Source organism: Carassius gibelio, chromosome A13 (genome assembly GCF_023724105.1).
Source record: "Carassius gibelio isolate Cgi1373 ecotype wild population from Czech Republic chromosome A13, carGib1.2-hapl.c, whole genome shotgun sequence".
Taxonomy (NCBI): Eukaryota; Metazoa; Chordata; class Actinopteri; order Cypriniformes; family Cyprinidae; genus Carassius; species Carassius gibelio.
Window position 1 is genome coordinate 17,566,771 of NC_068383.1, and position 24,711 is coordinate 17,591,481.

A 24,711-nucleotide genomic window follows, 5' to 3' on the forward strand; every position below is an offset into this window, starting at 1 on the left:
TTAGTTTGATTAGCTTTTTTCTTCTTTAAATCTATTTAAATTTTTATTTTATTTGAAACGTATGTTTCCATGACAAAATGTAAAAAAAATTCATTTAGTTTTCAAGTTTAAGATTTGCATCTAATTTTTTACTCTATTGACAAACTGTATATCAACATGATTACATTTATCTCTATTTTTATTGCATATTTTTTTAAATATGGAAAGAACCAGTGATTTTGATTCTCTTGCTATACTGACACATATTTGCCTGCACAGACATTTATCAAAACGTGTCTAACATATATATTTTTTTTATAAATTAATTGTGTCACTGAGTTGAGAACCTACCAACACTAAAACATTAAGAAATTAAATCTTCCTAGTTTCTTTCTTTACTTGTTAAACACTGTCAAATAGACTGTGGCATTTTCTCAGATTCTGAGTCACATTTCAGTTGACGCTGTTAGACTTTAAGCTGTTTCTCTTCTTTTCCCTTCCTCTCTTGATTTCTTGTGAGAATTTGCATTTTAGTTTCAAGTGGGGGAAAAAAGCAGCTGATGAAATGAGAAGCAACCTTATTCCAGCTAGAAAAGACAGAAATCTCATGCATTTATTACACAACAGAGAGACCCCATGAAATCTCAATCAAAAAAGAGTATTAAAATTAGAAATAAGAGGGTGAAACACACCATTTCCATTACCTGCATCGTCCTCATCTTCATCATAGTCCTCATCATCACCAGAGGACAGCGAGTCTAAGAGAGAAAGAATGACATAGAGAGAGAGAGAACGATTTCATTACTACACAGTACAGTGGCCTTTCTGTATGAACAATGAACCTATTCATATGATCTGCAGAATTAGGAAAATAAACTGATAACAAATCAAAATCAATTACTGCACACACCCACACACACACACACACACCCTCAAACACTCACATACACAGCGGTTAATGGATGGCAGATGTTAGCAGAGATTCAGTAAGTAAAACGTCTCAGAGATTTCTGATAACAGCTGTATTTTTACACACGTCCTGAAATACACGTGCACAAACACACACTCTTATATCCTGCTTCTAAATGAACAGAGTCAGAGGGACAAAAAACCCCGCAATGACCCTAAAAAATAGATTATTCTGTTTCAGCTCTTCCTCTGTGAACATTTACAGTACACAGGTAACACTGTACAGCACACACTCCTAAAATACCCTAATCTAAAATCCAACACTAGGCTTATTTAGTGCTAAAGATATGCTGTTACTGGGACACTGAAGCTTTCTGTGTGTGGCTTTCACAGTGTTAGTTGAATCAAACCCTCAGATTTATGCTATATTTTCCTGTTTTGTGGCTTAACCGTCTTCAGCTGCTACTGAAGGTTTGTCTTTAAAAATGTTTTAACTTCTAATGGTTTGTTGTTTTTCTGTGGTGGTACATGTTTTTAAAGGATTAGTAGACCCAAAAGTTAAAAACTGCATAAGACGTCAATGACAAAACCAATGCAAACAAATGATGTCATTGATGTCAAACTTGGTGTGAAACATTTAGCAGTACATTATCAGAATATATGCAGGACCATGAAAAGCAAAGAACATTTTCTTTTTCTGTATGTTCCTTACACAGAGCTTTAGAAGATTTGGAATATAGCACACAAGCTAGTCCCTATTCACTTTCGTTGTATGGAACATTACATTCTGTAAAACATCTTATTTTATGTTCCACAGACAAAAGAAACTCAAACAGGTTTGGAATGAAATATGGGTGATTAATGATGTTTTTTGTATGAACTGTCTGTCAATGTGTCTGGTAGCTACGTCTTGTGTTAAAGTGTGCAGAACAGGATATTGCTGTCTTGTGGACTCTTTATCGGCATGCGATAATTGGTGCAGGTTGTGTGCCCATTTCCCTTTTTTTTTCTGTCTTTCTCCAGACGCTGGCGAGAATGAGAGCCGATTTGCCCTGGCCTAATGCCAAACACATGTCGGTAAAAAGACCTCTCCCCATGCACTTACTTCCATCTGCTTTAAATGATGAGGTGATTCAATATAATTACATTCTAATTAGTTGTCAATGAGCAGATCAGCTTGTGTCCACGAGTTTAGGGAACCAAATATCACTCCAAACTACCGTTTAAACACACACACACACGTTTGTTTTTGTGAAAAGTGGGGACATCCCATAGGCGTAATGGTTTTTATACTGTACAAACTGTATATTCTATCACCCTACACCAACCCTACACCTAACCCTAACCCTCACAGGAAACTTTGTGCATTTCTACTTTCTCAAAAAAAGTCATCCTGTATTATAAGCGTTTTGAAAAATGGGGACATGGGTTATGTCCTCATAAGTCACCCTCTCCTTGTAATACCTGTGTCATACCCATGTCATTATACAGAGTTGTGTCCTGACATGTCACAAAAACATGCCCCCCCCCCACACACACAAGCACGCACACACACACACGTCACACAAAAACAAATCATTCTATCATGTAATGTCTGTTTGTCTTAAGAGTTTAATTATATTTTTATTACTGTATGAACATATTCAGAAAAGCATAATATAATACCTCTACTAGTATTTAATATATATATATACTGTGCAAATCAGGCAGATGTTCAGTATGGGTCGAAATTACATTAGCCAAACTGAACTGAATGTAATATTAATGGCAGTTTAATTATTATTGATTTATTTTAACAAATGTTAAAATATTTGTGCATGATTAAAAAGATTAACTTTTTTTATAAATATATTTTATTTAATTTTAATAAACAAATGTTCCTATTATAAAACGTTTATATATTTTTTTCTTTTTTTTTAATCATTAGGCCCGTAAGTAAACGGCACTTGCTAAATTCAGATCACGTGTCAGTTATGTAGCATGCTACCATCTGAAATGTGTAGCATTGTATAATGCAAAATGTATCGCTACTTTTAAATTATACTAAAATAGACATTTTAGTGTATACTGTACCACATAGAATGCAGTGTTCAGATTCCATTATAAACAGACAGTGACACTTGTTTGTATAGTAAAAGATAACAATACCTGACAGGCCGGCTCAATGGGTCACATGTGACGCACAGACAAACAACAACTCTAGTAGTTTAATATTTAAGAATATTTCACACTGATTTAAATCTGTAGGGACCGAAATATGCCATTTTCCACTGTACTTTCCCAAGAAGGCCCTATGTAATTGCCTCATTTTTATTCAGGTAAAGCCCTTGTCTAAAACAATCCTGTTCAGTCCATGTGGAATATTAAGCAACATGTGGACTATTTAACATTCTGCCTTCGAGTGTGTGTTATTATGCTTGTATGATAAACGTCAAGTCAGCCTGTAGGTGTGTGCTGGGGGTATGTCTCAAGACCTGTTTGCCTGTTGGGAATGAGTCTGACTGGCGAGTTTCTACTTAATGCTTTGCATGCCTGAGCTTGTGCACTACAGTCTGCTGTACTAAAAAAACAACAACACTACTTAAATATTATTGGGAGAGACTGACCAGTGACTCTGACGGTGTAGTTGTTAAGCAGCATGCTGCTGTGGGCGTGTCTACAGGAATACACCCCTGAGTCTTCATAGGAGACGTTGATGATATGGAGCACTTTTTGCCCCACCCGCGTACGGTTGCTAGGAGACACGGCATCACCGTCTTTCTGCCACACGATGGGGACCAGGAAGTCACGCGGTGTGCAGGAAAGATCCACGGTGTCCCCGACTCCTAACACGTAGTCCTCCAGAAACACTTCAACCTCACTCGACACCCAATCTAACAGAGAGAAAATAGAGATAATGGAGTAAATTCAGTCTGCAGTGAATGAATGAATTTATGCAGATATTTCATCCAAAGGTACTTATTGAGCTATTTAGTAAGGCTATGTTAAATGTGTCATGTCACTGCATTCCAAAATGTGTCCATTTTGTTCGTCCACTTTAATATTTTCAGAGCATAGAAAAGTTTGAAAGTAATTTTAGCAAGTTTACATGTTTATAGCAAGGCTAATAGTTAATATGTGTTCCCTTATCTAAAGTTTTACTGTATTGGTCGAGCATTTGCATCTGTATTTGGGTAAATGCACAAAGTATGTTTCTGTAAATTCCCTGGGAGTCAAACCCATGTCTTCAGCGTTGCTGGTGCCATAATCTACCAATACAGGAATTTAACCCTTGATTAACATAGTTACTATTGCATCTAGTATAGTCTGACAGACAGATCTACAGAATAAATAATGACAATAATAATAATAATAAAACACTTATATTCTTACTTAGAGACGGGTCTAAAAATCATAGAAATGCACAACAGGAAAAAATAAACAAATATGTTTATTAACACTCATCTGAGTGAGTCATGGAGACCCACTGAAATACAGAAATGCAACATGCTAGAATAATATATTCTGACAGTCTCCTTTATTTTCCCTGTCTTTTATTCCATCACCTCTATAAAACCTGGTTGTCTTTTTGTAGCATCTCTATCACTCTTTAATTCTCTCTTTTCAAAGTGACATTCATCTCCGGGTTGAGTAGTGACAGACTTAAATACTGATATATTCAATAAATGTTGTGCTAGTGTGTGTGTGTTTGTGTGTGTATGAGGTCAGGAGTGTGCTGACAGAAGACTTGCAGACAAGACTAAGCTCGAGTGGAATACAGAATCGAGGTGTATGAATTAAAGATCGCCCGCTACATGTTAACGCATACACATGCGCTGTTAAGTGCAAAGTCCAAAAACACAGTTCCATCTGAGGCTGTCTGAAGGCCACGAGAAGTGTTAATATCTCTTTGATCAGTTCTTTTGTGTTTCACTCTTGATGCCATCACATCTGCCTCTCTGTCCCCTTTCTCAGCCATTCATCTTGTCTTTCACTCATTTCTGTACCTCTTTCTACCCCCTCTACACCCCTCAAATCCAGAGGCACCACAGTGCTGACATCAGACGGCAGCTCCTTCAGTGAATAAATGCTGCTGTGTGTGCTCGTGTCTATTCTATATCCTGTGAAAGAGAGGGAGTGTATGAGATGTTTATGTGCATTTGTGATAGATATGCCGGGCCCCGTGAAAGTCACTAATGTGCGTGGGGAACGTGTTATAAATAAATATCATAAATGGCTACTGTGTGTTCCCATATTTCCCAGGAGGTGTGTGGAGAATAGAGCCAGTGTGAGCGCTGATGTTTTACAAGGCTGATATAGTAAACTCTCTAGGAGGACCACAGATCAGGTGAGACCCCGTTAACTGTTAGGCTATACAAGCCTCATTTTATGTGCCACCGTGCTCTGAAATTCATAATGCAGAGTATGTCTCTGTTTTCTGCTATATACTGTATTTCCACTCATGTAAATGGTAGTTGCTCGGCTGAAGTACGTGACTGGATATCTGCTGGTTTTGAGCCGTAAATATAATTTGACATCACTCTGGAACCACAGGATATGACATCATGACAACACTGATTGGCTAAAGGCTAAAAGCAAAAGGCAAAACTAGATTACTAGATTTCAGCAGTGGTCAACCATCCCGGATGAGAACCAATGTCCTGACCTTCGTGACCACAACACTACTGTCCTCCAAAGCCCGTAATCATACATTCACTCTATAATCAGCTTCATGTATTTCCATAATCACTGTAGATTCAAGCACTGTTTTATATTCGGCACACACACACACACACACACATGCATGAATTGAGGACAGTTTTCCTTTGATCATGCAGAAAAGATGAAAGGTTTTTTTTGTGTTTTGCTAGAGTTGTGCAGGGTAATATTTGAGATGTGATTTAAAACCTGCTGCCATGGGCAACACAGCAGTCACTGAAATATATTTGACTGAAACGAACAGGTCAACACTCTGTGTGTATTTGGGTGAGAAGGGCATTTTTAACAGTAATCAGAAAACAGTAGTTTTTTATACATTTAATTCAAAAATAGTTGTGTGTGTTTAATATAAAGTGTGTGCATTTAGTTGATTAAATGTAAACACATCTTAGATGTCTGCTACTTTCAATATAATATTTATTATATAAGAAAAAAAAATACAATTATTTACACACTTCTGTTCAAACATTTGGGGTCGGTATGATTTATTTTATTTTTTTTAAGTCTCCTACACTCACTAAGACAGCATTTATTTGATCAAAAATAGTAAAAACTGTAATATTGTGAAATCTTACTATAATAGAAAATAATTGTCTACTATTTTTATACATTTTAAAATGTGATTTATTCCTGTGATGCCAAGCTGAATTTTCAGCATCATTACTCCAGTCTTCAGTGTCACATGATCCTTCAGAAATCATTCTAATATACTGATTGGCTGCTTAATATTAAATTTGTGTTGCTTAATATTTTTGTGGAAACTTTTTTTTCCGGATTATTTGATGAGCATAAAGTTCAAAAGAACAATATTTATTTAAAACAGACATATTTTGTAACAGTACAAATTATTTTTCATTAGTTTAATGTGTACTTGCTAAATAATGGTATTAATTTATTTCAAACTCAAACTTTTAAACTGTATACTGTATGTAAGCATTTAGCATTTTTAGAATAATAAAAAAAAAAAGATTTACACGCGCACAAACACACACACACACACACACACACACACACACACATGCACAAGCACACACACGCACACACACACACAAACACAAACATGTGTGTGTTGGGTGGGGGTTAATGTGGCCTCTTGATTTATTTGCTTGTTTTTAGGGATGTATATTGAGTCCCTATGTTGTTCATTCCAGCATTCACTCTCTCTCTCACACACACACACACACACACGCATACAGTTGACAGCATGTGATAAATGTGTGTACGACTAACAGTCTCTGGTTTTACTTGTTTTGGGTGTTGCAACAAAACGACAGGTTAAAACAAGAGAATGAGGGGGGAGGATAAAGAGTCTGCACACACACACACACACACACACAAACACACGTTGATATATGTGGTTTAACGGGGACTTTCCATAGGCGTAATGGTTTTTATACTGTACAAACTGTGTTTTCTATCACCTTACACCAACCCTAAACCTAAACCTACCCCTTACAGAAAACGTTCACAATTTAGTATGTCATGGCTGAAACAATCTATTGTGACACAGTGTAATCATAACATGTAGCTGATTTATAGCAGGTAATTAGTCTGCACCTTTATCTACTCACACACACACACTCACCAGCTTGAGCTGTGCCAGTCTGCTCTTTTGCCGTTTCCCGCTGCTCTCGGCCGTTTGGCGTGATACACTCAGTCAACATCCCCTACTGTTGTCTGACCTTCATACTGAACAACAAGCATTCATGCACACAGTCTCATGCACACTTCTCCTTTCCGCTCCCTCCGTCTCAACATTATCCAATCTTGTTGCATAAAAGAAGCATCTTTCTAAAGTTGGAGTCTGCATCCACTGTATTTGTTAATTGCAGATGCCGGATGTAAAAATGTCACGTTTCTGAGCCAGATCCTCCTCTGAATGAGACTGGCAAGAGAGAAAGAGAGAAAGACACGATCGACGACGATTAGGATTAAGACAGAAAAAGAGTTGGACAGAGGAGAGTTTGCAGCTTGTTATACCTCTTTTATTCTGTCCTGTTGAGGCGTGTGTGTGTGTGTGTGTGTGTGTGTGAGTAGACAAGGCTTTCTAAAGGCAGCAGCTTTCTTCAACTTTCCTCAGGGACACACCGTCTCTCTCTCTCTCTCTCTCTCTCACACACACACACACAAAACCTCCTGCATCAGCGTGCTAATTAATAATGGAAACTGGGTGATCTGAACATCCAGAGCCCATCCAGAGCCTGAGCCAAACTTTCTAACAATCACACAACCATACACACACACACACACACACACACACACACAACATTGCAATCAGGGACCGAACCATCTTAATTGTCATTCCATAGATGAACTGGCCTAGTTTCAAACCCTACACACTGTACATAACACACACTCAAAACACATCACAGCAGCTCGTAAAATGAACAAACATGCTCTTAATCTAAAGTAACGTCAGTATAGCTTTGGATATTTCACAAACGTCTTTATCCAGAACCAGTTTTGTCTCTTAAGTAATTTCCTCAGAATTAGGGTTAACAAAAACGGTATGTGTGTTCACTACTAACTGTTGTGAGTGTTCACTTGCATGGATTAAATGCAGAGCACAAATTCAGAGAATGGGACAGCATACTTGACTACATGTCACATCAATTTAAATTATGCACAACTACAAGCAACTAACCCAAACCAAACCAAACCCTAATCCTAACCCTAAAGTTAGCACATGTTATTAATATTACTCAATACTCAATTGTATAATTACACTGTAGCAATGACACCTTAAATAAAGCTTAACTAAAAAAAAAATTCTCATTTTCTGATTCTTTGTTTTAGCCAACATTAATGGGTCTATACTAAATTGTTGTATTGTTAAAAATGTGCTGTAAAGCCAAATGAGTTGTCTTAACTGTCTGAACAAAGTGAAATAACATCATTGTGATGGTGACAGAATAAGAAATGAGCTGAGTGAGATGTTAATCTTTTAACTCTGTGACCTTAAATTGGCCTCAAAGAAACACAAGCGTTCAAGCAAATACACACACAACCACGTCACCTCTCTTTGGCCTATGCCCGGCTGCCCCCTTTACTCAATCCATCTTTTAGTTTGAATAGAAACAGCATTTTCATAGAAAACAGAGAGAGAGAGAGAGAGAGAGAGAGAGAGAGAGAGAGATGAGGTATTACTGGGCAGGAAAAGTACTAATCCTCTGCCTTGCTTCCTTCCAGCCAATGATACCCAGAAGCAACTGGCAACAGCTGCTCAGAAAGATCCCAAATCACATACACAGTCTGAGTGTATTAACATGAATATGCAAATCCATTTATAACTCAAATTTTGTAAAACAAAAACAGGTTCCCCTAAACATGTGACACACTGTTTAGTCTATCACACAGTATAAATGGCTAATAACTGAAAACAAAAATTTCTTATGGCCTGCTGTCCTCGTGTAACATTATAACATTTAATGCTTGCACACTGTTAACTAAGCCAGCATTTAATCACTTTCAGTTACAAACTGATCTATGTGCGGTATATGCTTTGTTACGCTGTCATTAATGCATTATTAATGCTCTATAAACTATTTATAAGCATCCCAGGAGAGAAAGCAGCCATCATAGAGGACTCTGTGTTCCTGAGAAGCTTAATATATAAGATGCTAAGCCAAAGTTTAAATCTAACCAAAATCCAGAGGAGATTGATGGACGGACTGCTGTTTGTGCGACACATCAAGTACTGGTTTGTTGCGGATGTGTGTGTGGGATGCTATGTGTTGGACCAGGAATATTGCCAAGGCAGAGGTTCATTCCATGGGTGGTAAAGGAGAAGTGTACATGTCTCTGTGTGTGTGTTTGTTGGACTTCCTACAGCACATAACTTTTGCCATCTGTTCATGACTGCCAGAAGTGGTATAGCGGAGCTGAGGGAAATCAGCAACACACACACACTCAAACACACGTTGACTTGGCTAAGTGAGGACTTAGCATAGACTTCTATTGTTTTTATATAAAGCTACTTATAATTACTAGAGGCTAACGCAAACCCTTAAAGAAAACCTTTTAAAACACCCCAAATTGTGGGGTCTGCAAGGTTTTGAAAAAAAAAAAAAATTCTATGCTAACTATGATCTGTATATTAGACATAATATATATGTATGTATGAATGTATGTATGTATATATATAGTGTATATAGTCTGTCAGGAATGAAGCAAGTCCTGCTACACTGTGATGCACACACACACACACCAAGCCGTTTGTTTTACCACTTATGACTTTATGTAGGTATCTAAGTAATGTCCTTCAGGGGAACTGATAATTAAATTGAAGACACCCATCCTACAGGGTGACAGGCCAGCAAGTGTGTACGTGCTTCACACGCCTCTGCCTCTGTCTGTATGTACAGGTGTGTGCAATACCGCGCAGGTATCTGGTATAAGGAAGTATCTCTGTGTGTGTGAACAGGTGGTTGTAGAATGTGTTTCTTTTCTCATTAATAACTCATCTGCTGTCCTGCAGTGAGCTTCAAATAGCATTTCATGAAGTGAACAAATCCCCACTATTAACATCAAAACAAAAGAAAACATGTCTAAAATTTTACATAATTGTAAGTAGTTAGTAATAAGAAGGAATTGCAATATAATGTCTGTTTAAAACATAATGAACATTTAAGAAATTGCAGTTTTGCATAAACGCACACTTACTTTGTATTGCATATCAAGACTTAAGACCAAGGAATTAGGACATGATATTCTGCTTTATAAAATGGATAGTTCAATTTCTAATTATCAATTCTAATTGGACGAACCATGTTATGCCTTATATTGTCATTATACATACAGTATACATCATAACAGCCACTTTACATCCATTTATACTAGTTACGTTAACTTCACTGTAATGAGCAGCCTCTTGTGGCTTATTTCATTTATCTGTCTGTCTGAAATGATCAAACTAAATTTATTGTGACTGGATACAAAGACATAAAAACATGAATAGTGGAATATAAAGAAAGAGAGAGAGAAACAGGGGATTTGGTGGTTAGGATTAGAAGGGAAAAGGAGCTGGGTGGTGAAGTGTTTGCAGGTTTTGGTCTCATAACAATCCCTCTTTGTTTATGCTGTGGTTTTGCTGAAGACTTTCTGCATTCTCTCCTTTGGACCATGTGTGAACATTAACTGTAATTCTCTCGCTGTCTCCTAATATTTACCTGCTATCAGTATGAGAAATCAGATCCGCCAGCAATCAGATGATCTCTCCCAACACACACTCACAGAGCGGAGAAATGGGCCAAGAAAGCATCAAGCTCATTTGTATTTTCTAAGTGACTGTAACATGTTTAGTAGAGCCGTCTAGATTCCAAACACAACAGAGACTCAGGTGAACTCAGCCAAGAAACCTGTCTTTAACAAACAACTGAGAATGATCAACACCGTGGCCTCTCATGCCTGCCCACATATGCAGAAAATTCAGACACTCTTCCTGGAGTGATAAGCTATTTTTCGGTCCACACACACACACACACGCACTTAGCTGTCATGTAATCCACTCTGCAGGGCCTCATCCGTCAACTGCAGGATAATAAATCAATGGCAAGGACAAAGTGTGTTTACATAATATCAACTACACAAGTGTTCATTGCAACAATACCAACTTTGTGCCACTGTACAAACTCAGCCCGTTACAAACTGCCCAATCGAAGAGGCTGTAACCCAAGCTCCTTAAAAACACAGAATCACTGACAACCTATTCATTTTCAGCATGTGATAAATAGCAACACACGATTTGAAAGTGTCCAAAACAATACATTTGAGAAGTGCTTGCATTGAAAAAAGATGTGCATCAGAGGTTAGTGGAGTATGGAGATGCAAAGATTCAGATGAACTAAAATGAAGCATTTAGTGTATGAACAGAGTTTGACTGATTTATTTAAGAGAACTAACTGATTCATTTACAAATGAAACATCACTGCATCCACTATACAAGACTTACTGAAAACGTAGGCAACAAAATATTTCAGAACAAATCACAACTGCAAAAATGTATATTACCAATATAATCCCTATAGAAATGAAATTTCCAATCATTTCAAATAACTTTCTTGTTCTGATTCAGACTAATGTGTGATTTTGACATATTCAATAAACAGAATCTGTTTATTAGAACAAAATATTCATAAATCAATCTTGGTTTATCTACAGTGGGTATAAAAATGAATCACCCCCATCTAAAATAATTACATTTTGTGATCACAATAATCACAACACAGGCCCTCCCTGGATCGGGACGTCCCTTCAAACTGGATGAAAGGCATATATAGCAAAGTCTAGATGTGTAAAGTTAGTAGAGACATCCCAGCAGATTAAAAGATGTAATTAAAGCAAAAGGTGGTTAAACAAAATTGGTGCTATCCTTTCTCCAACTCAGTGATTCCGGTTTTTTTTTTTCTCTGACATTTTGTTGTTGTATCTTTCACTTGGATGTTATAAGTTGCACTGAGTAAATACAACAGGATAAAATAAAAACTGTGTCCATCTTCATTTCTGAATTACAATACTGTTTCACAATATTTCTGTTTTTACAGTATTTCACATCATCATGCAGTCGTTAAGCATAAGCCTTCCTTAAAGAACATAAAAAAATACTTACCCCAAACCTTTGATTGGTTTATACACTATATATATTCAAAGTTTCCATGACTTTTCCAGGTGTGTAAAATGCATTGTAATAACTCATGAGCATGAGACAGAGAAGGTGATTTGTAATGTCTGACCTGTGGGCTCTGGGGACAGCAGGTGGGCACTGTACACCGGAGGGAAGATGAGTGCTGCGAGGTACAGAAGGAGACAGAGCGGGACCATCCCGGGCCGAGTGATGCGTGGACGAGTGTCCTCACCACGGAGACTAGATTCAAACATCCTCCACTGTTCCACACATGCTGTCAATGTAGCGCTGCCACACACACAGACACTGAAACACAAAAACATATTCAACAGTCATAAGAGACCTAACAGAGAAGGAACACTGAACAAACACTTCCTATAACAGCATGAAAAGTAAAAATGCTCAGAGATATTCAATAAAACTTAGGCCTGTTGCTTTGTTATTTTGACATGGGACAAATCTTTCAAAACACTCTATTGAAATGCTGTGCTGACGTAAAAAATGTCTCTCTGCATATATCGTAAATTGAGAAATAAAGTGCGACGACCACACACAATTGCCACGAGCAAATGAAATGAAGTGATTTCATATTATTGCTCCCGCGCTAGTTTAGACGAGACTGGGATTTGTTGTAAACTCTCTTTTGCTGTCTTATTCTCCCTTTTTTTCTTCTTCTCTCTGGTCGGTCTACTCTGAAACACATCTTTCACTAAGCTAACACAAACACACTTATCTCTCTAAAGAAAATATATGCTCCCCTCACACTCTCCGACTTATGTGTGCGTGTGTGTGTGTGCGCGTCTTGCCACATAGAGAGTCAAAAAAATGTAAAGAAGTTTAAATACACAGACACACACACACACACACACACACACTGTAGGCTGTACGGTTTTATTCCCCACTGAGAGGTTTTTACTCAAAGACGCTGAGAATGTGAGAAGACTCTGTGTTGCTTTAAACTTGAACTCCTGTTATTTCAGAACAGCCCTGGTTTAGACACACAAAATGTTTGCTTTAAGTTTAAACGGTGGCATTCTTCTCGAACAGACACACACACTCTCCTGAGGCTATGTGGCGCTGTTTTTCTTTCCCTTGACGAGCAGACGCTCAATTCTTGGTCAGCACATACTGAAGAGAGAGAAAGAGAAAAGCCGGGCTGGTGTGTTGAGTAACTCAGTGTTTTCTCTGGCCGGCAGAGGAGAAGCATGCACTGTGCTGTGGGCTGATAGTGTATCAGCGCTGGCTGTTGTAGGAGAGAAGGGTATATTTGTGGAGCGTATTTCTGGAGTGTGTATAGTAGGTGTGTTTTTTGAGCATATTTCTGGAGCCATACTATCTTATAGTAACAAAGCTTAAAAGTAGGGGAGAGGCCTTAAAGGTGTTGTAAATTTCTGACTGCACTAAAGCATAAAAATACCATAATATGTTTGCAGATATTTAAGAAACATGCTAAGTTAATATATTTGTTTATCTGAAAAATGATGCTTCAGTCAGTTCTTCTCCTTTGAAAATATGCTTTCCGGGCTGGAATGTCGGTCTTTGTTTTGGTTTGTGAAACCCGCTCACTGCCAGTTTACCAAATTGTATTTCGGCAACCCGAATTACCAGTTGGCGGGAAACACAGTATATTTAATTTCAGTCATGGAAGCTGGCAAATTAAATGGATGAGAGCGTCAATCTGCGTATGTGTCAAATCTGAGGAGGAGGGACTGGGTTGAAAAAAACCCTCTCCAATATTTTGAATTTGGACTGCAGTACCTAGTTCAACCACTCGGTGTCAATCCTACATCCAGCCCCTTAAGCAAAAATAAACTGATAGATTCTTGGACTAAGCCTTATCTCATATTATTAAGCATTTTTTTTGGAGTACTTGACTTTGATTGGTTTATCACAGCATTGTGTGGTCTAAGGCCACTAAACTGTATAATTGACCGTTTTACCACAGGCAATGATTTATTTGAGTTCTGCTCAAAATCAAAATTACATGTCTATTACATGTGAAGCAGTGTACTAAATGGGAAAATGTGCAGTAAGCTATCCTTATCGCAAAATAAACCACTCTGGGGCGATACAACACTATCCTGTTGCAGTTTATTTTGTGATAATGAATGGATGATTGTGCAATAGCTGTTACTGCAAATAACATTGTGTAGTTTGAACACCGAACTGTGCCTGTTTGTATCTTACCTATGCATTTATAGTGAGTTATTTTAACACATATCAGTCAAAGGTTTGGGGTCTGAAAGATATATATATATAAAAAAAAAAAAAAAAGCTAAAGCAAAAGCAAAAGCAGTCTCTTAGGCTCACCCAGGCTGCATGTAGTAATGTCAAATTTTCATTCACTTTACAATGTAATTTATTCCTGACATGGTAAAGCTGAATTTTCAGCAGCCTTTACTCCAGTCCTCAGGGTCACATGATCCCTTTAGAATCATTCTGATTTCTGATTTGATATTCAGGAACCATTTCTTAATATGTTGAAAGCAGTTGAAAGCAGTTAAGTTGCTTAATATTTGTTTTCATAATTCCTTGAATAGAAAGTTCAAAAGAACTTAAAAAGTTCTTTAAAAAAATTAAATGTTTTTGTAAAATTTCATCCTAAATAAATATAAACATATATAAAATAAAATAATCGACCCCAAACTTTATTGCAAATACTTCTGTGCAAATGAAACTTTTTGGTACTGGCAGCTGGAACTGCGTGACATGACTAATGTGCAGTAGTCTTTTGCCGTGTGGTGTGCAAAACTCTAACTCTTTAAAAAAGTCAATGTTTATCTATGGGATTACTGAAGAATTTGATTTGGCCTCTATTGAAATATTATGATTATCATTCTAGCCAATAATTCAAAATTAGCTTCTATGTTTTTACTGTCTATATCTTTTTATGTCTGTATGTGACCCATACAGAAGTATAAAAAAATTCAATGCTCTTTTAACGGCAAGCAAAATGACTACGGACATGAACAAGGCAGTGCAAGAATATTCTGTCAAATCCTGGGCGTTTATGCGTGTAATGTCTAATAGTTTTGGGTGAAAGAGGGTTTTAATAGAATCCCATCACACGCTAGTCACACCTTGCAACAAATCTGGGACTCAAAAATGTCAGTAATCTCCAGTAATTGTGCAGCCATGTCAACTGCCAGCCCAGCCTAAATCTGCCAATGAAAATAGGGATTAGAAGGGAGACAGAGTAAGAGAGAGATTAAGAAAGTGAGAGAGAGACAGCAGATGAAAAGTCTGAAAGTCTGAGGTGTCTCTATTAGAGTTTGGCTGTAATCCTCTTCCGAGTACTTCACTCGCCGTCCTGCGGCTCTCTGTCAGCGCACGTGTGGGGGTGTGTGTGGCTACAGGTTTGTGCATTGCTTCAATGTAGACAACTGAATAACGGTGAGATTTCCATAACCCACCCTTTTAAACACATCAAACACACTCAAATCAAAGAGGAGCAATTTACAAACCACATTTACAGATGTGTGTCACTGTGAAATTATGGGTTTCTCCAAGCTTCTCAGCCAGTGACTTTTCTGTGCTTTCTAGCATTAAATCCATAATTTCATATGCTTACATAAAGCATATGGCATGACACTGTCCACAAAAACATTCATAGAAAAAGAAAACATAAGGGTAATTAAAAACAGAAGGATGAAACAGCTAGAGAGCTCAGTAACATTGTCCATTTTTTATTATATGCCTTGTTTTCGTTCATGCTTTTCTTAGCCTTTGGACTGCATTGTGTGTTTAATGATCTTGTGCACATTTTTTATTGAAGTTTATAATATATATTAAATTAACCTGTTGCCGGTAGCTTATGAGGTCTAAAGAAAGCATTAGGAGCTTTAGAGAAAGAGAGAGAGAGAGTTTGATGACTTGCATTCAGGACTTCAACTCTCAATCTTTCGACAGTCCACAGAGTGGCGTATTGATTTTGAGCCTGCACCGGTCCTCTATGGGTCACAATTAGTTGAGGTTCCAAATGAAAAGAGCCAATTTTTTTCCCCTGATGACACAATCTCTATTATTTGAGTTGTGCGTGACTTGGAGAGACCTTTACTATTTCCTCCAGGGCTGGTTTGATAAGTGCAGGGGACACATGACTAGAAAAGTAATGATTATCACCCCCAAAAAAGGCAAAGACATTCTAAATGTGGGAGACTTTCATCCTTTTAACCAATTGTTTCTACAGTTTCTACAGAGTTTTCAGAGATTCTGAGATTATTTGGTAGCACTTTATTTTATAGTCCTGTTCCTCATGTACATACTATGTAATATGCAATAACTAGGTAATAACTAGGTACTAACCCTGAACCTACCCCTAAACCTATCAAGGCAGTAAGGAAACCTAACAGTTTACATCCTAGTCAGTTCTCACCACGGACTCCTGTCGGGTTTGAATGACTCTAGTACATGAGGTGGCTAATTGCCCCCAGTAGCCCGCGTTAACACCTCCAGAGACTCTAATTCACTCCAATAGCTACAATTGTTTTCAGATGGCCGGTGGGTACGGTGGAGGAAAAACTGGTGAGGTTCTCTTCAGTGTGAGCTAAAAACAACACAAATGAAGCCCTGCTGAGGTGGCCGCAGAAGAAATGGATGTAATTTGGGTTTTGAAATGCGTCATACTACATCAAGCTGTAAAGGGCTTAGTCTCTCATCAGAAAGACACGCCAACTGACTCACAGTTAACCAGTTATTGAGATTTCGACAGGTTAAAATATAAATGGCTCTATGGTCTCTGAAGGGAATACAGTAGCTATAAACAGTTTTGTGTTAAACTCATGCACCACGAATAGCGTTACAGCGCTCACAAGGAAGATTGGCTGATATAAGCGTTATAGATATAACCCTTGACTAGCCTGTGTTTCTGTCACCTCACATCTCATGGTGGGTTTCGGCACCATTAAAACACTTACACCTACATGACAAAGACCAGCCGCTGACATATTAAAGGCTAGTTTGTGAATGAGTAATGACTGCCACACAACAGGCTAAATTATACACCGCAAACATTTTGAATTGAGCCATATTGTACATTAATTCAGCACAGGTGCGGCTTCTCCTCGAGACTTGTGGAGCTGCTTTCGACCACGCAGTACTCATACTCACACACACACACACACCGCAACACCTGTCCGACTGTAAGCGATACGGCAACACACCACATGTCACCGCAGCTCACTTCTACACTAAAACTTTGTTTCCATTCCCTTGAAGGCTTTGATTGAATCAATAGCCCAATTGAAAAACACGTTTTGGACCTGGACAAAGGAAATAACTAGAAACATGAGGAATAAGACTATTATACACAGCTGAAATACGACTGGTCTTAGCAGCTGTCTGCTTCAAATTCTGTGTCAAAACTTAACGCCACATAAAAACTAGTGAAGTATTTGAGGCCATTCAGCTTTTATAGAAGCCAATATTAGAGACGGCTCTGATGCTGCTTTGCGTCCATGCACATAAATGATGCAGTGCAGCCTTAACTTTATAATGATGGAGTATTTACTTTTTTTAATTTGAATATTTCAAAATTCATGTTTGTATATTTATAACAAATTCCATTAGGCTATTAGACTACTGGACAATTGTAAAAGACAATATAATAACGTAATACGCTAATAAGAATTATAATTATAAATCCTCACCAAATTCCTTCTTGACACAGTAATCCTTTTTGAGATAAAAAACAAAACAAAAATAGATTTGTCAGTTTTTTTTTTGTTGTTGTTGTTGAGAAAGCTTGGTCTGCGAGGTCGTTTCCAGATGTTTCGTGAATTGCATTCAGGGGGCAAATCATCCAAAAACAATCAAGTTTCCAAATCCAGGCGTGAACAGACGTGAAGTCAGAGGAGTGTTTGAGAAGACGCCGTATTCACACACAGCTTTGAGCTGTCCGACTCTGTCCAGTCCTTAAAACCGGTGAAAAGTGTATCAAAGCCCCACTAGACTGTATCATATAAAGGAGCACCTATGTAGTTTTGGCTCGTAAGAGGGTCTCGGGGTCCTACGGAAGAAGCTCCGCTCTTCTCCGCTGCGCTGTCCGGGCACAACTGCTTCGCTGCGCCGCTGGGTCGGTTGTGAAGTGCGGGACGTTTGGTGCTGTGTGAAAGCTTGGCTCACAGACTCCCACTAACAGTTTGAGCACCGTGCTCTGGAGAGAGGGGAAAAAATTAACTAGGATCGGATTTCAAACGGCGTCCCTGCTGCGAGTGCAGTGCTCGCCGCCTGACGCCCCCCTTGCGAGTTCAGGGCAGAGAGAGAGAGAGAGAGAGAGAGAGAGAGAGAGAGAGAGAGCCGCAGGCGCCTCCCACACCAAACCCGAATATTCAATCAACTTACTCACTGTCAAATTAGCTGCGCTCAGCGAACCCAAACCACGCCATGGACCGTGGAGAGAGTCAGCAGAAATACAATCATAAAAACAGCAAAGATTCTGCTGTTCATACTCTTTTCTGGGAGAGATTTTATAGCGGGGTTTGGGGGTATGACAGCATTATAGTAAGAACAAAAGTTTGAATACAAGTCCAGTGAGGGCTAATAAATGAGCTTGGCAAGACGTGGCCATTGTTTGAGGAGGTAACCATAGCAAACGCTGGTCTTATCGTCGACAGAAGTAGACCTAAAGTGTTATTAAGTAATAGATTTACACAGCACAAATATACAAAAAATAAAAATAAAAAAAATAAAAAAACGTGACATTCTAAAACGAAACGCTTAACGTGGCTTAATGTCCTAAGTGATATTAACAGACCAAACTCACTAAACATAAACACAACTAATAAAGTATACTATTTTCAAAAAAATGCAACTCGTTTAATAAAACGTTAAGCCTTATGATGGTTTTCTATGCGAGGGAAAAGGCTTAACGTGTTATTAAACGTGTTGCATTCATATTCAGGGCTCATCTGATTTTTCATAGATAGTATACTTTATTAATATGATGTTTAGTGAGTTTGGTCTGTTAATATCACTGTATTAGTACACGTTAAGCTTTTTTTCACATTGAGCGTTTTAGAATGTCCCAAAAACCACCTTTCTAATTGCTTTAAGAGAGGCAAAATACTTTTTATCTCTCTTGTGACGATTGCGCCCAGAAAACTGTTGACAGAAATCCTTTAAAATCACACTTACAGCCATTACATAATTTACACTCTGATAATGTTGTATATATCATATCCTGTCACAGAATAGCGTTTATAAATGTCAACTCAGATCTTTACTTTAATGTCCCATGGGTCACACCTCATATTGTGCAGTGAAGAAAGCGATTCAGCATTTAAAGTGATGAGAAACTAAAATGAACTTAAAATATACCTTACTAGCAAAAATATTTTTGACTGTCTGTCATTTCATGTCACTTATAATTCACCAAAAAATCACTTGCTGCTGGGAATAAAAGCACAAGGCAAAACATTCCTATAGAAGCATGATATTTTTATTGCATTAATTTAACTTATTTTTAACTAATTTGATACCCCTAAACTAAGGCCTTCCCTTCTATGTTTTGAGTTATTTACCTGCAGACATCTCAAGCTGCTGTCATTTCTTCAACAGGAACTAGAAATGCAAGTGTGTGTGTAATTACAGGCTGTGTGATCAGGTATTTCTGCTTATGTTTCTGTACAGGTGTGCGTGTGTGTGTGTGTGTGTGGTTTGTGTTTCTGCCATTGTGTGTGTTGATTTTTCACGTCATAAAGCTGTCACGAGTCTCCTGAAGGCTGATTAGGCGAGCACCAAATGATGTCAAGAGTCGTAATTCTGTAGCATAATCTCCAAAACAATGTCTCAATTACTTTTAAAGCTACAAACATGTTTGCCGAGAGAACTTTATGAGACAATAAAGAGAATAAAGCTCTTCTTAATTACCAGAGGAGTGTGTGTACATGTGAAGGAAGCAGACGGAGAGTTCTTAGCTGTCCATCTGTGTTTGTTTTAAGAGGATGGCTGTTAGCCTGTGAGTGGTAAAATCAGCATGCAAACATGAGGATCCTTGGTCACATCAACACTCTGTTCTCTGACACCAGGGTTAAAGACATTCAGTAAAAAGACACATAAACATCACCCATTCAATAATAACCCCTGTTAGCCTATTTCAAAATGCTATCTACTGTGAAAACTAATGCAGTGTCACTATTATTATATCTGTTAGAGCCTTGAGAAAGAAGATTGATTTTATTGATTGACAAGTTGGATGCAGCACCGTAAGTGATGACTTATGACCCCGACAAGGGTGTTTACAGGAATTTTAGTGCCTTGTTGGCAGCATGTGGTAAAAATGACTGCTACAGCTGTAAAGGCTGAAAGAGGGAAAAGACATGTGATCAGTGACTAAAATGTATTTACAACTTCTTACAGATATTTTCAGTGATCAGGCCAAAAAAAAAAGAAAAAAAAAAGTCTTGCACTCTGTTTTGAGCCCTGTAGTTAATCTAATGATGTTAAATGGCTCTATTAGAACTGCTTTTCTAATAATAGAAACTTTCTAATAATATAAAGTTCAAAAGAACAGTGTTTATTTGAAACATAAAACTGTAACAATATATATGTATTTACTGTAACCTTTGATAAATTGAATGCATATATATTTTATATACATTTTTATATTTTGTATGAATGATTTTCTTTTGAACATTCTGTTAAGAGGATCCTGAAAAAAAAACTGTATTCAAAAAGTAATTAAAAAATAAAATGTTATGCATACACTATGCATAGTAAATAAAATAGAATATATGTTATGATATTAGTTAAAATAATATAAATTATAAGTATTTATTTGGAATATATGCAGACTAGACAGGCAGTAATTATTATTACTATTATTATTATTAATTATTATTTGTATTTATATGGAACTTAGGTGGTATAATCAAGCAGTAATTATTATTATTATTATTATTATTATTATTATTGTATTTATTTGGCAATACAGTCAGGCAATTATTATTGCAAATTAAAAATAAAAGCCCTGACCACTGTCAGGGTATTTTTTTATGTACATTATGTCTTAAATGATCTGGTCAAAAGAAAATGATGCTCAGATAAAATGAGCATGCATGTGTCATGTGCTGGTTTCGGTTTAGTTCCAGTCTGTATTTATTTGGTTAATTTCCTTTTCTCATTATTAGTTAATCATCGTTCATTCTGTTCACCTGCGTTATATTACTGCTTGGTTCCCTGTTTATAAGCCCTCAGTTTCTGTTATTCCTTTGTGTCGGATTAAAGTTGCTTTCAATGGTTTAAGTGTGTTGATGCTAATTAAAGACTCCTTTACTTCTATTTCTTGTCGATCACCCTTACTAAAACCACGACTGCTATTTATTTATTTTTCTAAATCTCAAGGCTGTACAGAATGCAGCATCAGACATTCTGAGACCTGAAGAACTGAACGAATGGGTGACCTCCACCCCAAGAGCTCAGTTAGCCCCTGAACTCTCTCCCCAGATTCACCCTTCAGTTTAACCCCAGCCTCTGGCTACAACACACAAAGGAGCGGAGGTGAGGATGAAGGCCTCCCTTCACAAGAGTTTGAATATTAAACTGGGCTGCAATTATCCCGTGAAAAACACTTTGCATGGATGGCACTAATCCATAAGGTCCTTTGCGTTCAGCTACTGGCCATGTTTCACAACATCAGTGAGATGTGATTTTGTGAGCGGTAGGAGATAATCACAAATCAATAACTCCCTCATTGATTACAGATTTGGCTAAATCCCTAAAAACAACCCAGGATGAGCGTGATATTTAAAGCATTGGTACACCACATGGGCTTTTAAAGTGTGTGAAATGTGAAGAGAGGAGAGACAAGAATATCTGTAGAGTGTTTATGTGTGAGAGCATTTGTAAGATCTTTTTTTTTCTATAGTTCGGCTCTTATCAGTGTGCATACTTTTACTGATAACCTAAAGAGCTGATAAAATTCTGTTTATTTTCTTTTGTTTCTTTGCATATTGACTTTAAGTATTTGAATGAGTGTGTACTGGTTATAAGTTATTTTAAGAAGAAAATCTTGAATATAAAATGAGCCATGTGCAAATGTGTCACAAATAACAGCAAAAGTGAAGGTGATTATTTTTTATTTCCTATCTGTTTGTTAAATCCACACCAGTTCTGGTGAATATACTAAGGAACACTGTGCCAACCTTCCCAATGTACATTAAGTTACCGTTCACAAGGTGTGTCCCTCAGCAAGGTATACAGAGTCTATCCTTCCTCTTTAGGCCATGACCTGCACACACACACACACACAAACACACACACACACACACACAATCAAACACACACATATACACACCCGGATCAGTGTATAATGCTCTCACGGAAAATGTTCCTGAGTAAAGGTATTGTGTTGGGACTTCAGAGTTTGTGCATTTCTGTCCAATACAGGGAGGAAACTGGGATACCTGTCTCAGTTCCATTTCTGTATACAGTGTCTGCACGTGGTTATCTGCAAGTACTGTAATGAATAATCAATTAGATGCTGCATCAATGAGATGTGAAAAGGGGTTTGAGCATAAAGGACACAAGAGCAGAAATTAGTTTCTGGCAGAAGCGGTTTCACTCAAGGAGACAAAAGGTTATTAATAACATTTGCTGAACAACAGTTAAAATGTGCTCCAAATTATACATACACTTATGATGCAGTATCTATATCAATACCGAAGTAAGATATTTAACATAAAATACATTTAGTCCACAAGTGAAAATAATAGTTTCTGTACAAAAATGACCCTGTTCAAATGTTTAAATTGTTACCTCGATGATCCACAGCTGGCTTCATTTATTAATTTTTTTTATGATAGCTGATCATGAGTCCCTTGTTCTTCCAGAACAGTTAAAGTGACTGCTGTTCTTCAGAAAAATCCTCCAGCTCCTACAAATGATTTGGTTTTCCAGAATCTTTTAATTATTTGAACCCTTTCCAACAATAACTGTATGATTTTGAGATGCTTCTTTTCACACTGAGGACAACTGAGGGACTTACATGCAACTATAACAGAAGGCTCAAATGCTCACTGATGCTCCATAAGGAAACACAATTTATAAAGAGCCAGGAGTTTAAACTTTCGAACAGAATGAACACGTGTACATTTTTCTGATTTTACCTAAATATTATATTTGTTTTCATATAGTACTGCCCTACAGAAGCTACAGAAGATACTTGTTTCCCAAAAGAAAAAATAAGTTAAATTAACACTGTTCTTCAAATACAAAAACTGTTTACCTCCTGGCTCTTAATGCATTATGTTTCCTTCTGGAGTATCATATATATGATGTGACACACAGCCAAGTATGCTGACCCATATTCGGAATTTGTGCTCTGCATTTAACCCATCCAGAGTGCACACACACCGTGAACACACACCCGAAGAAGTGGACAGCCATTTATGCTGCAGCACCCGGGGAGCAATAGGGGGTGGAAGGAACACTGTACTCCCCCCACCTACAATTCCTGCCGTCCCGAGACTCAAACGATTCAGAATCTCCAACTATTAGGTCACAGCTTGACCTTAAAAAATGTTTTAATTACAGACCGATCTCGAATCTTCCTTTCCTGTCCAAGATGCTAGAAAGGGTAATAGAACACACTAACCCATTTTTAATATTCAAATCCATTAAAGGATTTTTAGGCTGCATTAATTAGGAAAATCAGAACCTTCCCATGACACACGATGTACTTGCTACGTCGTTAGAAGAATGGCATCTACGCTAATATTAGTCTGTTTCTCTCTTATTCCGAGGTCACCGTAGCCACCAGATCCAGTCTGTATTCAGATCAGAGGGTCACTGCAGTCACCCAGATCCAGAACACATCCAGAGACAGGACCTCTATAGACCTGAATGAGACAACTTGATGAGCACTAGATACAGATCCACAGTCAAGACCTTGTCTCAAGCGACCACCGGGACAAGACCACAGGAAACAGATGATTCTTCTGCACAATCTGACTTTGCTGCAGCCTGGAATTGAACGGCTGGCCCCCCGACTGAGCCTGGTTTCTCCCTAGGTTTTTTCTCCATTCTGTCACCGATGGAATTTTGGTTTCCTTGCCACTGTCGCCTCTGGCTTGCTTAGTTGGGGACACTTAATTTCCAGCAATACTGTTGACTTGATTGCACAAATATTTAAATTTAACGGAGCTCGATGATGACATCACTGAATTCAATGATGAACTGCCTTTTTGCTTTATTGACACACTATTTTCCTATTTAATGCTGTTCAGTTGCTTTGATACAATCTGTTTTGTTAAAAGTGCTATATAAATAAAGATGACAAATAATTTGTCGGACCTGAAGGATTTTTCTGAAGTACAGCGGGCAGTTTAACTGTTCAGGACCAACAAGGCACACATGAACAGCTACAAATTTAACTATTATTTTCTCTTGTGTACTATTATGTAAATGCCTTGGTTACACTTTATTTCGATAGTCCACTTTAGACATTCTACTGACTATAAGTAACTTTGTAACTACATGTCAACTACATATCAACTAAATCTCAG

General features: G+C 37.7%; 1 protein-coding gene across 4 annotated transcripts in view; it reads right to left on the reverse strand.

Annotated features, from left to right (window-relative positions):
• The window catches only part of LOC128026358 (fibroblast growth factor receptor 3), a 42,946-nt gene extending 24,491 nt beyond the window's left edge, over nt 1-18,455 (reverse strand). For 3 of the 4 annotated variants that reach the window (XM_052613422.1, XM_052613421.1, XM_052613424.1), the window contains exons 1-4: nt 17,857-18,455; nt 12,318-12,514; nt 3,495-3,761; nt 672-737 (exon numbers count right to left, since the gene is read on the reverse strand). In XM_052613422.1, the coding sequence (XP_052469382.1) occupies nt 672-737; nt 3,495-3,761; nt 12,318-12,514; nt 17,857-18,008 (682 nt within the window). In that variant the 5' untranslated portion in view covers nt 18,009-18,455. The remainder of the gene's footprint in view (nt 1-671; nt 738-3,494; nt 3,762-12,317; nt 12,515-17,856) is intronic. The other variant, XM_052613423.1, reaches the window with a different exon arrangement.
• Nucleotides 18,456-24,711: the final 6,256 nt, after the last annotated feature.